This window comes from Trachurus japonicus, chromosome 4 (assembly GCF_045865225.1).
Source record: "Trachurus japonicus isolate A0001 chromosome 4, Traja_1.0".
Taxonomy (NCBI): domain Eukaryota; kingdom Metazoa; phylum Chordata; class Actinopteri; order Carangiformes; family Carangidae; genus Trachurus; species Trachurus japonicus.
The window spans coordinates 27,748,111-27,762,743 of NC_140910.1; the positions used below are offsets into that span (position 1 = coordinate 27,748,111).

The 14,633-nt window shown below is 44.4% G+C and overlaps 1 protein-coding gene across 2 annotated transcripts in view; it reads right to left on the bottom strand.

Moving 5' to 3' along the window:
- LOC146989110 (carboxyl-terminal PDZ ligand of neuronal nitric oxide synthase protein-like) overlaps positions 1-14,633 on the bottom strand; it is a 249,511-nt gene that overhangs the window by 70,978 nt on the left and 163,900 nt on the right. The window contains exon 7 of one of the 2 annotated variants that reach the window (XM_085775086.1): positions 7,415-7,605. In XM_085775086.1, the coding sequence (XP_085631212.1) occupies positions 7,415-7,605 (191 nt within the window). Of the gene's footprint in view, positions 1-7,414; positions 7,620-14,633 lie in introns of both variants that reach the window. The other variant, XM_085775085.1, reaches the window with a different exon arrangement.

Genomic DNA, 14,633 nt, shown 5'->3' on the forward strand with positions numbered 1-14,633 from the left:
CAGCTGTCCTGCTGTGAACTGACTAAATTGCTCCGTACTTCATTTAAATGAATCAATTAGAAATGTGCCGACTTATCACAGCTCCTTTGAAATGTCTTTTACAGTAGTTATTCGTTTGGAAATGATGAAATCTGTGAGTTAAATTAGGGATTGACCGATATGGTTTTTTTCAGGGCTGATATCGATTATTAGTAATCAAGGAAACCGATATCTGACATTTAGAACGATATTCATTTGGTGTCAGAATTTAGAATATCACACCCGGGATTAGACTGAATACAGTAATTTTTGTACACCTTGAAAATCCATTTTTGTAGAATAATACTTAAACTCCAACACAGATATTGGTTCAGAGCGGTGACTTCAGGCGGATAGACGGCTACATTTGAGCCAAAGGAGTGCGTTTAAATAATACATTTATTATATTGGTTATCAGTGAAAAAACGGCCGATACCAATTATCGGCAAATATTATGTCAATAATCGGTCTATCCCTAAGTTAAAGCCCCAGTGTGTAACTTATTTGGCTTTTTATTAGCAAAAATCAAATATTGCTTTCATAAATACGTATTTCACTGGAGTCAAATCACACCCGCATACAAATGAAAGCTTTCTCGTACCTTAGAATGAGTTGTTACAAGTCGTTACAAATACATAAGTGGGCGACGCACCGAACCGAGGCTGTGACTGTAGGTAACCATAGAAATTCACCGGAGCTGTCGGCTCGGGGAGAAAGTTTTCCAGGTAGCGCCTGTTAAAACTGTCACCGCTGTGTAGCGTGAGGAAGGACGGAGGCACTGGTGTTGCATTCAGGTGCAGTCAGGCAGACGGCCGTCGGCAAACCACCCGGATGTCATTTTACTCGACGAGAGAAAGACGGTAAAACGTGGGTCAGGTAAACAATACGACATCACCATGACAACATATTGTCACGCCTGTATTGTTTTGCCTCGTGCTGGCGGACCACTTGTTTACATAGACGCTTGTTTATCCCGTTACATGCAGCGTCTGTTGTCTGTCTGACGTCTGCCCGATTTCATGTGAATGCAACATCTAGAATACGTTCAGATATGCAACCGCACCGCTAGATGGGGGGAATTCCTACATATTATACCTTTAAATGTCAAAAATAAACACTGGGTTGAACAGAGTAGACAGTGAACGCATCAGGAGAACTGAGCTCTGTGACTTTACTGCCACTGTCACTTCAAACAGAGGCTCCGGACCAGGGGGCCCCTCCCTCCCTGACCCTTTGAGCCCCTCAGCCTGTTCCCATTAGATACCATCCAATAATAATCCATCCATGTGAGGAACGTGTTTGTAATTTCAGGTCTGAACCAAGTGAGGCAGACTAATGACGGGATGAGAGCAGGAGAGCAGCAGAGAGAGCGGGAGTGTGTCGGTGCGGCGCTGCCTGTAGCGCTACTCAGAGATCAGAGTGTTTACACCTGCCTGACAGCGTCTGAGAGCAGGCCAGAGGCAAAAACCTCTATCAAAGCATTTGTTGTACAGCCTCACTTTAAAGCACACACACATATACACACACACACTCACTCTCTAATTCACACACAAAAGGAAACAGCAGCTTCGACTTTAACCGCTGCACTGATCTGCAGTTTTTTGAACAGCAGCTCATAAACACAGGATCAACAGAGGAGAAAGGAAATCTGGTGGTTCGAGGCTTTGAGATCATGTTGACATTTTGTTTCAGGCACGGTGCATTTTTTTTTTTCTCCTTTATTCTTTTGTTATGCACAACACTCACACACTCACACTCACACACACTCCACAGGCTTTGTACTGAAGTATCGATGACCACCTGCTTCCACAACGCAGCCTCTTGAAAAGTGTAAAAACGCATTTATCTCCAGACTGTGACTTCAGTCGTTCCCCTTTTGTCTCGAGTTTAATTCAAGCCCTTTAAAAGTCAACGTCCTGACTCGACCCCCCCCTCGCACGGACGACGACGACGCACCGAGCCCAAGGTAGGATTGAATTGATGCTCTCTCTCTCTCTCTCTCTCGTCCTCTGGGAGCGTTTGAACGCAGAGATTTGTCAGTCTAACGGGAGCTGACAGGGAGAGAATGAACTTTAACACTCGCAGGCTGCTTTCCCTTTCATGAGCTTCCAGAGAAACCCCCGTAGTGCATCAGATCCCCGCGCTGAGCGAACATACGCACACACACACACTGGCACACACATCTTATTCCGTGGTACCTCTCCTCCTCCTGCTTGTCCCTGCACATTCCCATTTAATCTGTCAAACTGTTAGGAGTGACAAATCTGTCAAAGGGAGAAAAAATTGAAGAGAGCACATACAGCGGAGTGTATATGCAGCTACACAGACTGTCTCACACACTCACACACACACACACGTACACACACACTCCCTCAAATGACCTGAGAATAGAGGTCATTGCTGGGAGCTCGTTGTTTCAGTGATTTCACGCCATGTTGCTTTCAATCAGGGGCTGTAATGAAAGGTTTCATAACTTCACGTTAATGGGACCCAGAGACTGTTAAACAGCTGAACAGCTCTGGGCTTCTTCTTCATTTTTTTTTTTCTTTTTCGGTAACTCCGAGTTGGGACCCAGAATGAGTCCTAGAGAGACCTGCTCCGCCGAGATCTCGCAGGTTTCTGTGTTTCGGCGCCTCGGGTGATGATCGCTCTCACCGGGGTCTTGATGAAAAGTTGAAGAAACTGTGTCTGGAGGTGTTGCCTCACAGCTCGTCTGCTTAATTATTCAGCGTTGATGGAGGCTGCCTGAGGAACCACATAATTACCCCGAGTTAACTACTGATCAGGGTTTTTTTTTCTTCCTGCAAACCTTTAATGGCAAAGGTGAAGAACAACATAGAGAAGTGGAAAAACTAAAAACTTTTTCTTTGAATGAGGTTTTGCTGCAATAAGCTTCAATAATTCATCTCCGGGAACAGAAACAGGACGCGTGTGTTTTCATAGTCGTGTTGGCAGATTTGCCTTTGGATAATTTTGACAAATGCTGCAACATTCTACCACGAAATTGCTGCTTTTCAGGCCGCAGCTTCTGTATCAAAAGCGCTCGGTGATGAATGTAGGAACAATCTTTTTTTTGTCCTGGTAAGAAAGCTGCTGCAGCCTTGTTCTTGAATCTATCTTATGTGGCTGATTTCTATACATTCTTTTTATTCTGTTGATTTAGAAACTTACTTTAGAAACTTTTCTAAAAGCTCGACCGCGCCGCTACACAGCTGGACAGTCGCTGTGTGAAATGTTTTTTTTTTTTTATTGTTGTCAGAACGGTCCAGAAATAGTTGGACGCAGCCCCCGGTTCTCCTACAATGGTCTTCACAAACTGTTAGCTCTCTGATTGAAGCACGGCGAGACCTTTAGGGCACTAAAACGCTTTACTGAGGTTGAGGGGGGAAAAAAAATGTGGATGCGGTTAAATCGGCTTGAAGAAGAAGTCGGTGTCACGACCTCCAGTTCTGTTCGAGATTTTTCCAGCTCTGAAAGTGGAACAGACAAAAAAAAAACTCCAGGAAGTGGCTGCGAGCCTTACTTTTACAGGGGTGGGCTGGTTAACCAGACACACATTTACAAAACCAACCAGTTAGTCCTTTTAGTCCGCTCGGTGCACCACAGAGAGGAGGAGGAGGAGGAGGAGGAGGAGTTATAGTGCATGTGCTGGGACTGGACTCACTGGTCTGCACCACTGTAACAGAAATACACCTGAGTCAGGCTTTCAATGGGAATGGGAGGTGAAGCCCAAAACACGTCTATGAATAATCAGGAGATGTAGTATACAACTCTTCTGACCCACGAGCCTGGCGCTGTTAAAATAGCACAATAACACACGGACACGCCCTGAACGCACTGACGCCTCCGGTCATGTGCTTTGGATCGTTAAAATAGAGCCCTCAGTATTTATTCTATATTTAAGAAGAGAAAATAAGAAAAAAATAAAAATCTTCCCCAGCATAAAAAGTTAACACGTTAAACAGCTGGAGGTTTATGTGCGTACAACAACGTTTCAGACTCAGACTCAGGCGATGAAATGAAAGTGTTTTTGGAGACAAGGTTGCATCTTTAAAGGGACTAAGAGGACTTTCAGAAAGAGGAAGTGTTTTCACACTACATTTCCCATGAGCCTCCGCGTGCACAGTGAAATACTTGGACCGGCGCAAGACGGACGAAAGCGAAAACATTTGCCAAGAATGTTTTCATTGATCAAGAATGAAAGTCGGAGGTTCGAAGACGATCAGATACCGTCGTAGTTCCAACCATAAATAGCGATTCGGCGGTGTTATTCCCATGACCGAAAACTAGGAAATGCTGGGCGAGTCGACCACTAAATAATAATATCAAAATAACTATAAAGACAAAACCATATATTTATCGAAAATGGAGCCATTAACAAGTGTGGGTAACATAGATTCATCCACATTGATATGAGATTCTCTGATAACCAAAAGCTAACTCCTCGTTGTCTCTTTAAAAAAACTACGAAAAGCATCGATTCTACCAAATTGTTTGAGACAATAAACAATATTTTCCTGTTAACGGCGCGGTGAGGATGGAGCACATGGAGCCGGTCCAGGTGCTCCGAGGCCTGGACCGGTGGGGAAGTGGTGAAAAAAATAAAAATAAAAACATAATAAAATGATTATGATGCAACATCGCTGCCAACTGCACGCAGAGCCGAAGGGCCGGAGCCAAAGAGTAATGTAATAACCCCCCACCCCAACATCCCCTCTCTGTGCCCTCACCCCGCAGTGTCTTCTTCTCCCCACTGCTGCCTCCATCAAAAACACAATTACACCCCTGCATACTGCTGGAAATCCCAGCGACGGCGCCCACACACACACACACACACCTCCAGCCGGGCCACAGAGCATTTCTCTGGTTATAGATAGACGACAACGCTGCTGCTGCTGCTGCTGCTGCTGCTGCTGCTGCTGCTGCTGGTGGTGGTGGTGGTGAGTCCCTGACCGAGCCGTATCATATCTCTAACACTATGAGGCCGCGCAAACACAAACACGTGAGCTGGATGACTGGCGCTGTGGTCTGAGCGCTCAGCTGCCAACACCCGGCCGGCGGCAGGCAGAGAGAGGGAGATCATTCCTACACCTGGTGTTAACTCGACTTTACCGCCAGTTAACGCAAGAATGTGTTTTTTTCAAATCTCTAAGTCTAATAAGAAGTTTCTCGTCCGAGGCCCATAGGAAAGACATAAAACTAAAGAAAAGCTTGTGTAAAGTTTGGATTTCCAGCGTCCAGCCTGGCAGGAGGTGAATGAACAGATTTCTGATTTCCTGCCAAGTTTCCAAACATTAACCTGAGCTGACTCCAGATTCTTTGGTGCATTTTTTATAGCTTTTACCCTGAACCCAAACTCTAACACTGACACAGAAACATTTATTTGCTTTAACTGCATCAACAACTCAACAGCATTTATTATTCAGGTGTTTTTTGTTTTATACTCTTTTAAATTGTGTTTGTTAGTTAGTTTTTTTTTGACGATGTATCACTTTATCACAGATCTGACAGTGAGAGGAGAGAGTTTCTCTGCTGGATGTTTAGCAGGTGTGTCAGGGTTCATGGTGAGAAACTCAACCACTTTCAAAAGCCGTCAATCCCCCATAAGCACCTGCAGCAAATCTTCTTTTAACAAAATAGCAGCTTGAGCCTGTTGGAGCATCCTGCCGCTCGCTGAGCTTCTGCCTTTTAGCAACATGTTAGATTTTAAGCAGACGAGAGCTATGTACAGTAGTGGTTGTGACTAAAACTGTGTATTGACACATGCAGCTACAGAAGGAGTATTTATATTTATGTTCTGCTGCTTTCACAACTGGGTCTGGATGTAACTCTGCTTTAAAGTTATGGTTGGTAATCATGTTCAGAAACACTTTTTGTTGTACTGGGTGAAATGGTCCTTTAATCCTGAGAGTAGTCAATACAGTATTTATTCAGGAAAAGGAACGAAAATAATCAGACGTCTGTGGCAGCTGCAGGACGCACAAAACTCTGACCAATCCATGCTTTTCACTCGGAAAAGGAAAAAAACAATCAGATGCCTTCATGTCTAGTTCTGCCTTCGCCCAGTCAAGCTGCCGTCTCTCTCCCTCTCTCTCTCTCTCTCTCTCTCTCTCTCTCTCTCGTGTGCGTGATCAGAGTCTTCACCTACGGCCACGGAAAGGTGAAGGCTTCAGAGCAGGGATGTCCCGATTACTCCCGGGCTTTTAAGGTGGATCGGAATCAGCCGATCATACTTAATTTCAAGGCCGATCCTTTCTTTTTTTTTTCTTCAAAATAAAAGCCTAAATAAAACTAATTATAATAAAATATTCATATTGCACAAACGAAAATAAATATTTTAACCACTTACATTGAATAACTTGCACTAAAATGCTGTGCTTCCCACAAGTTTGTCGTCGTTGTCAGCCGCCATTAGCGAGCTTGGAAAAGTGGAGCACGCTAAAATGTCTGCAATGTGGAAACATTTTAAAAATACCAAAAGCCGGGTCTCCAACTGCTACCTGTAATGTGTGTAGGAGTGAAATTTCACGAGGCGGCAGCAACAGGGCTGGTTTCAACACCACGAATCTCATCAGACACCTTAAAAAACACCACCCTCAAGAACACGCCGCCGCCGTCTGTCAACTGCGTCGGATCCAGCAACAAACGCTGCAAAGGGAAAGTCTGAGGAGAGGGGGCTGGGACTTTTGACTTGTGTATTTTCAAATTGCAGCCTGCAGCCGTTTTTCCAGGATCTCCAACCCGACCTTTAAGTCACCACAGCTTCCAGTGGAAACAGCTAAACTTAGAAGAAGAACTAGCAGAAACTAGCAGAAAAAGCATAAAGACCAGAATAATAAAAATGGCATTAAAAAACTATATAAAACACGGATTATGTAATATGCAATACTGTATTTAATTCAAGTACAGAGACTGAGATGAAGTAAAATCAGAGAATAGAGTTGTTTTAGCCTCTTCTTAAAGTGCAGTTATGGGTTGGACAGATGTGATAACCTCTGGTTCAGTTTCTAGACGCCACCAGCTGAGCAGCACCAACGTTTCCTGTGAGAAGCCACAGTTTGAATACTGTCGATGTTTTGGGAAAGGGATGCTTTGAAGTCTTTCCTCTTTTCTGAATAAAGTAATGTTAGTAAAGTCGGGGGCCGGTGGTACCAGCCCGGGGCGACTGGACCTTCACCTGAGGAGAAGCCGGATTACAAAAGCCAAAGCCAAACATTTTCTCTTTGTCCCTGCTGAGATCGGTTCTCACCTCCGGGTTGTGTTTCTTCCCCAAAAGTCTGAGCAAAGCAAATCCTCAACTCTGCCTGAAGGTTTGAGAGCTCACTATTACTTTAGACCTCCTATTTCCTCGTGTTTATCGTCGAGACATTTGTTGTCGTCCGTGTTGTCGTTTTACCTTGTTGTCTGTGTGGTTCACATCAGACGTCTTCACCGTGGCGTCCAGATCCGTCACTCCTCTGTTGATGCTTAACTCCTCCTCCACCGCCGTCGTCGCCACCGTCGCCACCTGGCTAACGTCCTCTGCGTCAATGTCCGTCTCCTCGGCGACGACGATCGGCGTCTTCTCGGCGCCTGTAAGCTCCCGAGCTGAGCCGAGGAAAGTACACACACATACAGGTGGATGAGCACGCACGCCTGCATACACACATGTGGGCATGAGCATGTACACACGCACACATGAGGCGGACACACACAAACACACTCGAGTGAGAAACATCATCATCACACAGTTTTATACACATCACGTCACTGAAAAAGACTTAAGACTTGTTTAAGCTGCTGATAAACAGGAAAAGTTAGTTCACACATCAACGCACAAAGAGCCACAACACAATGCAGATAAATAATAATAACGTATATACATCTCTCTCCTGGAGTTTCCATTTTCAATTATAGTTAATGCATTTTTAATGGGACATATTGGTCGGAACGGGAAACAGTGTGCGGTTTCACCCAAGGAGGCGTAATTAACAATGGAGATCCACAACATTAACAGTATTAAATCAACACACGGAAAAACACTTGAATAATCATAATAAACTTTTTTTTTTACCCATAAAATCAACACAGAAGTTTAATTTGTTGAGAAACATGTTGATTTTATTGTAAACCCGTCTTTTCTTTCAGCATTTTATTATTTGGAGGGTATTTGATTTGCCTCAGCAGAATAAAAACCTTGTAACACTGTTTGTCACAGTTTTCCTTCCCCCTCGACTAAAATGCCTGAAGTTTCTGGCTGTGCATCACAACTTCTTCACACAAGTATAAACTGACTATACGATGCCACAGCTCTGCTACAATTTGAATTTGAATTTTTCTAGTTTAAAGCAAAGTGATCAACAACTGCCTACGAGACAGAAGCATTCGGTTTCTGCCAACTAAAAATAACCAGGCGCTGCAGGGACTGTGGTCACTTAAGTGGCAGTGTTTCCTCCAGGATTTTTTTAAAGAGTGGCGGCGAGGGTGGTCTGATCAACGGGGTGGGGGGTGGGGGGTGCGCGCGACCGGATCGTCGACTAGTCGCTGATGACATCATTCATATTTTTCCCATCATAACTAAAATCCCAGGAGGAGGGAAATGCTCTGCAACAATCTGTATTCACTGACTGACAGCTCACGCACTGAAATTAGTCCACAGAACAGCAGCTTTATAAACAACAAACTGTAAATCAGTTTGTTCTTTTGTAACATATAGCCTACAGGTGCAAAAGAAAATACTGTAGCTACTGTTCATTAAACAATTAGGGAGGAAAACGACACACAGGCCTCGTCACCATCACAGTCCTGCTCACTCACAGTTTCACTCACAGTTTTAGTTTTTCCTGGTTGGTTGCTGCTGTTGTTGTTGTGCGCGACGTAAAGCTGTCGATATGAGCGGAGTTTTTTTTTTTTAATTGCCGGCAGCCCGGACACACTGCCCGCGGCAGCGGCAGTTTCTCCTGCTCTCTCTCTCCACGCCGGTCAAACATCGACCCGTCTGTAGGCTACTCGGTTTTCCACACACACAGGTCTGTCTCTAGCGCTGTATGTAGCCTATGGATGTGTCTTGTGTGCAGACGCAACTGACAAATATTTATAGACGGACAAGCAAACTTTTATTTTATTTTGAAAATTGACCGGATTCTCTCGCCTTTTCTGTGCCTGACTTCCTGTCTGGTACGCGCTCGTTCTATCCAGCTTGACGGCGCTCGTATTTTTTTCATTCAGCGCACTCAGCTGTTGTTTCAAGCCGCTACTCTTGTAGCCTACTGTTACATGATCAGCGACTAGTCGACGTCAAGCTCAAAACGTCATTGTGGAGCAGGGGACTAGTCTGTGCAACCCCTAGTGGAAAACCTGCTTTACATTGTTTTAACATTAAAAAAAAAAAAAAAATAAAAAAAAAAAATCATCATTCTGAAGGTGTGGCGGCTTTTATTTTGCCGTGGCGGTGCGCCACGATCAATTACATGTAGCGGAAACCCTGAAGTGGTGAAACTATTTTCTACACAAAACAGATGGCAGGTACTAATACGTCCTCAACGCTGCTTCCAACAGGCTCCGGTGAACATAAACCAGCTCTCTGCAGGCAAACTGGGACACATCCAAAAGGTGAAATGTGTGAGATCTGACCACCTGTTGGATTTCATTCACTCTGGACAAACAGGAATATTAACTCCATCGATCTACAATCACATCCACAATTTCAACCCTCACACACAATGTTGTGGAGTTGTTGGATTGTGTATTTGATGAGTTTGATGAGGGAAACCAAATCCCATTAGCCTCCGTATAGCGTAGCTCTGAGCAGCTCACGGCTCTGCTCTGCCTTTCTAAAAATAGCTTGCACCGACAATTAAAGGTAACGAACCAACTATAGGGATTATGGCAATGGGCCAATTTGTTGAACTATTCCTTTAGGTTAAGAAGTCTAATTAGGATTACAAAGTTGATAACGTAGTGTTTAAACAGATAATAAATATTTATTGGGGAGCAGATGGTGAAAGGTAGAAGTGTGATACGTGTGTGTTGCCTGGCTCTTAAAAAAAAGCTGGAGGTGCTTTGAACAGGAAGTGACATAATTTCCTCTGACTCCTCTGTTACACATCTCATATTCTCCTTTTAGCTTCCAGATCAATACCGACAATCTGATCCTTTTCCTTTATTCCCCCCAAAGAAATTCCACTCTGCTGGAAATGGACAATAAGCTTTGATGTTTAACTTCTTACACTTATTTGTTTTCAATCAAACTTTATTTCTTATAACTCACACGTCTTTAAAATTGTTCACTTTTTCTTTCCGTGCCCATATTTTGCAGCTGTTTCCTTCACGCTTCGTCTCCTCCTTCCTTCTGGCCTTTCATCATCATCACGGCTTGTCCTTCACCCTCTTGCTGTCCATCCCACATGCTCCTTCAACCTCTTCTTCCATCTCTGCCTCACTTCTTCCTACCCGTCTATTAGCGCCATCCTGCCCCTACACTTAAACCTCATCTCTGACAATCTGGCACCAGCACACACCACCATCCTCTTCTCCCTCCTCAAAAATCCTCAACAACCTGCTCTGAGCTCCCTCCTCTGCCTCCTACTTTCTCTCCAGATCGGCGCTGTACCGCTCGTCCTCCTGCTTTGTGCTGCTGTCATGTCTTCCCCCTCTCTCCCACTTCCCAGTCAGATTCAACACTGTCAATTAAAGTGACAGAAGAAAAGGATCTTTGTGCAGAGACGGTGTTTTTTCCTCTACATTACAACATGCAAATAGAGAAACGGTGCAGAAATGAGCCGAGCGCTGTATGAGCTAAATATAAAAGGCTCAAACAGACCAGCATGGAAGCTGAGAGGAGACTGTGAATGTGAATTGAGCGAGATATGGATTACAAAAAAAGAAAAGGGAAAAAAAAGTGAAACATCAGAGGCGGTTCAATGCCTACCGAACTGAATCAATTCTCCAGTTAAATGCAAAATGTACCAAACTGAAGGCGTCACGGTGGTGCAGTGGTTCGGACTGATGCCTCACAGCGAGACGGCTCTGTGTGGAGTTTCCTTTCCTGCACTGGGTTTCCTCCAGGTACCTCAGGTACCTCCTCTTCAGGCCAAACACATGCCGGTTTATATCGACTGATGACTTTAAATTGTCCAAAGATGTGAACGTGAGTTTCTTTATAATGAATCAATACCAAACTAAAGAAGCTATTTCATGATTTTATCATTGTTTCAGTCATAAATATATTTATTTCTGTTTATTCTTTAACCTCTTGACCTAAATGTGGATTAAATGTGATATGTCTGACAGCAGGTTTGTTTCAAGGAACATTACCTGTGATTGGCTTTTCATTAGTTGTAGTAGATTGTTTTTAAAGGGGAACTATGCAAGTCTGGTTGCTTTTTTTCTCTCTGCCGAGCTCCCCCTTCAGTTTCAAGTGCATATTTTCTTCCTCCCTCTGGTTATGTGCATTTGTTTTCAACGAAGCCAGCGAGAAGGCAATCCATGGAGCGATGCCTACACAGGTGGATAAAGTTAACTACAGATTACGGATTGCCAGGTGTGTTTGTGTCGTTGTGCCATAAAGCCGTCCACGTTTCTTGTGAGATGAGATCTGGGACACCGGGTCAGACGCACTGATCTTACATGGTTGGTTTTCAGCCAAAGGACGCTAGATGGAAGACAGAGAGCCTCCACTCTCCCTGTAACAAGTCATTTAACCATCACAATTACAGTACTTCAAAGCTGTTTAATTGAGGTAAAAATCTTGCGTAGTTCCTCTTTAAGTTTTGACTTTGATATTTTGCTTTAATGTGAAAGGTGGTCAGAAAGAGACGGGCGCAACAGATACAGAATAATAAAATCTAATTGCTCTTATGTAATCTTTGCATATTGCCAGTACTAAATTGTTTGAAACTTAATGAACTCCTGAGCAACATTACTACACTGCTGTTTGTGTTTGTATTACAATGTCTGTAAAGCTTATGTGCAGTACAGAACAGTTTATCTTATCTATGGTGCGTTGCAAAACTGTGTGATTGGAAAATGATTCGCCTTGTTTGAAAGTGGAACTGCGTCGGAAACACGTCTCAAAAGGCCTCAACGACTTGTTCCGATAAACGTTTTTTTGTTCTGTAGATTTATTCCAGACGACATTAAACATGAGTGAATATCGCTGACGAGCCGATAAGAAGCTCCTCCGTGTGTCCTGCAGGCTTTAATTCAGTGTTCAGTGCTTAGTGCGCACCGAGCTGCTGAATGGAAGTGCCTGCGGCGCGGTTATGTCTTATGCTAATGTGAACTGTAATGATGGTTTTCCACTGACTGGGCATTATTAGTTCCAGAGATCTAAGCATTTCTATACATGCTTGTTTGTTTGCTAATGGGATTATATTGTTTATGTTATGTTGCAGAACTTTGTGCGATTGTTCTGAAAAGCTGCAGAAACTTTTTTTTTCATGAACAAAACATCACTTTCTCCACACTTTTCTCCTCTTTTTATCGTCTTTTCTTGGGACTCCCTGCTGCTCAGTCTCGTCCTCCCTCCTCTAATCCACTTCTACATTTCATCTTTTCTTGCTCCTCCGTTCTTTTTCCTCTAATGTGCCTTTTCTCCACTCCTCCCTCCTCCCCTCCTCCCCCCTTCTCTCTCTCCTCTCTCCATGCTATCCAGATTTGCGTTTCTCTAATCCACCATCTCCCACTCTCCTCTCCCTTCTCTCCTTTCATTGCCATGATAATTAGTTCTCCAGATAAGCTCATTGGTTGTGCATGGCAGCTCTTGTGTTGCCAAACACACCATGACAGCGAGTGTGTGTCTGTGTGTGTGTGTGCACATTTGTATGCATGTGCGGTTGTTTCTCTATGTGTGTGTGTGTGTGTGTGTGTGTGTGGATGAACAGTTATAGCGCGTGGGTGATCTCTGGGCTCATCAGCATGTGAAAGCCAGCTCGTCTCTGGAGGGCTGCAGGGGGCTGTGGAGATAACGCACCCGGCCTGACGCCTGCCTTCACATCAGGGAGGAGGAAGAGGAGGAGGAGGAGGAGGAGGAGGAGGAGGAGGAGGAGGAGGAGGGGGAGGAGGAGGAGGAGCAGGGAGAGGAGGAGGAGGGTGAGCTGACCACTGCCCGGCTGCTGTAATAATGACTGGAGCAGTGCAGTGAAAGAAGACGACTTTTATGGACGCCGACTCTCTACGTCTGTCATCTCAGACCCCCCTCGGAGCTACGTGTCACCGCTGTCGCTGCCGCTGCCGCCGCCGCGCTGAGACCCGTCCCCCCGTCCCCCCGTCCCCCCGTCCCCCCGTCCGGGCACGAGGCCGCGGATAAAAGTAGCTCATCCCATCAGTGTTGTTGTGCAGCCTTTCTCTGGGTTGACTCATCCGTGACATTCAACCCAAGCATTGCACTCTCCTGCTTGCCAACTTGGGCACAATGCAGGCGGGAATTAGCACGCCCATGTGTGTGTGTGTGTGTGCCCATGTGTGTGTGTGTGTGTGTGTGATACATGTACAGCACAATCTGTTTGTGCAATCTGACGAGACTCGACTGTGAGAATTGTGTAGGTGTTGGTGCGCGATGGGTTGACGAGGCTTCACATTTTGCATTATTTTTGGATTGTATATCCAATTGCCACCGTCTCCAGCGTGTCCTCCATTATACAGGTTTCACACTTTATTTATTTTTTTATTTTTTTTGTTTTACTTCTATTCGATGACCTAAAAATAAAAATCCACCCAGGTTTGTTTATCTTGTTTTAACCAAACGGGGGGTGAGAGCGGCTCCTCTGCTGAGCTGAAACCTTGCGGACGGATCCAGGAACTCCGTCTTCCTTCCTGACCCACTTCCCCTCAGCGTCGCTTCGAGCCTCTTACAGAAATAAAAACTGCAGCTTGTTTTGGTTGTGTTGTCGCAGCCCGATCATCAGCTCTGTCAGGAAACACGACTCGGGCCGTTTCTCTCTTGGGCCTCTTAAACCTTTGTGATTATCAAACATGGGCCTTCAGGGAGGGAGGCCATACGTTTAATGAGACAGCTGTTAATGCTGTCACCTGGCAACTAAACAGATTATGACTCAGGCTGCGATATGATCTGTCCCATTAAGCTCGGCAGGCGACAGCATCTAAAGGATCTCATTATTACTGAGCTTCACGACAAAAAGGTAAGTTGCACATAAAATGATAATAAATGGTTATTTTTCCACTTAATGTTTATATATAGGAGGCATTTCATGCTTTTATTTTGAAGAAAGAAGTAGTGAGATGACAGCAAGTAAGAGAAATGCTGTGCAGTGGAAGGTGGGATAAACGTTGGGATTTTATCAAACATGAACCTTATAACTATTTTAAATGTTCTGTACTGGATAAAGGTGGATGTCCATGTGTAGTTTGATTATAGATCAGGTCTAGATTTTATATCAATACTGTTAAAGTATCAAAAACTGAGTCTTAAAGCCAGCTGTCAGGAGCTGTTACTTTGTGATGTCACAGAAAAGCAGCCTCCGCTCTCAACCATGCCCCAAGCCCCGCCCACCTGGACCCAGTGTCCAGTTCTGCAGGATTTAAATGTTTCTTTTTATCTGAAATCTTCTATATTTATTTATTTTATCTAGGGATGCATCGAGCACCGGTATCAGGTATCGGTCCGATCGTTGTAA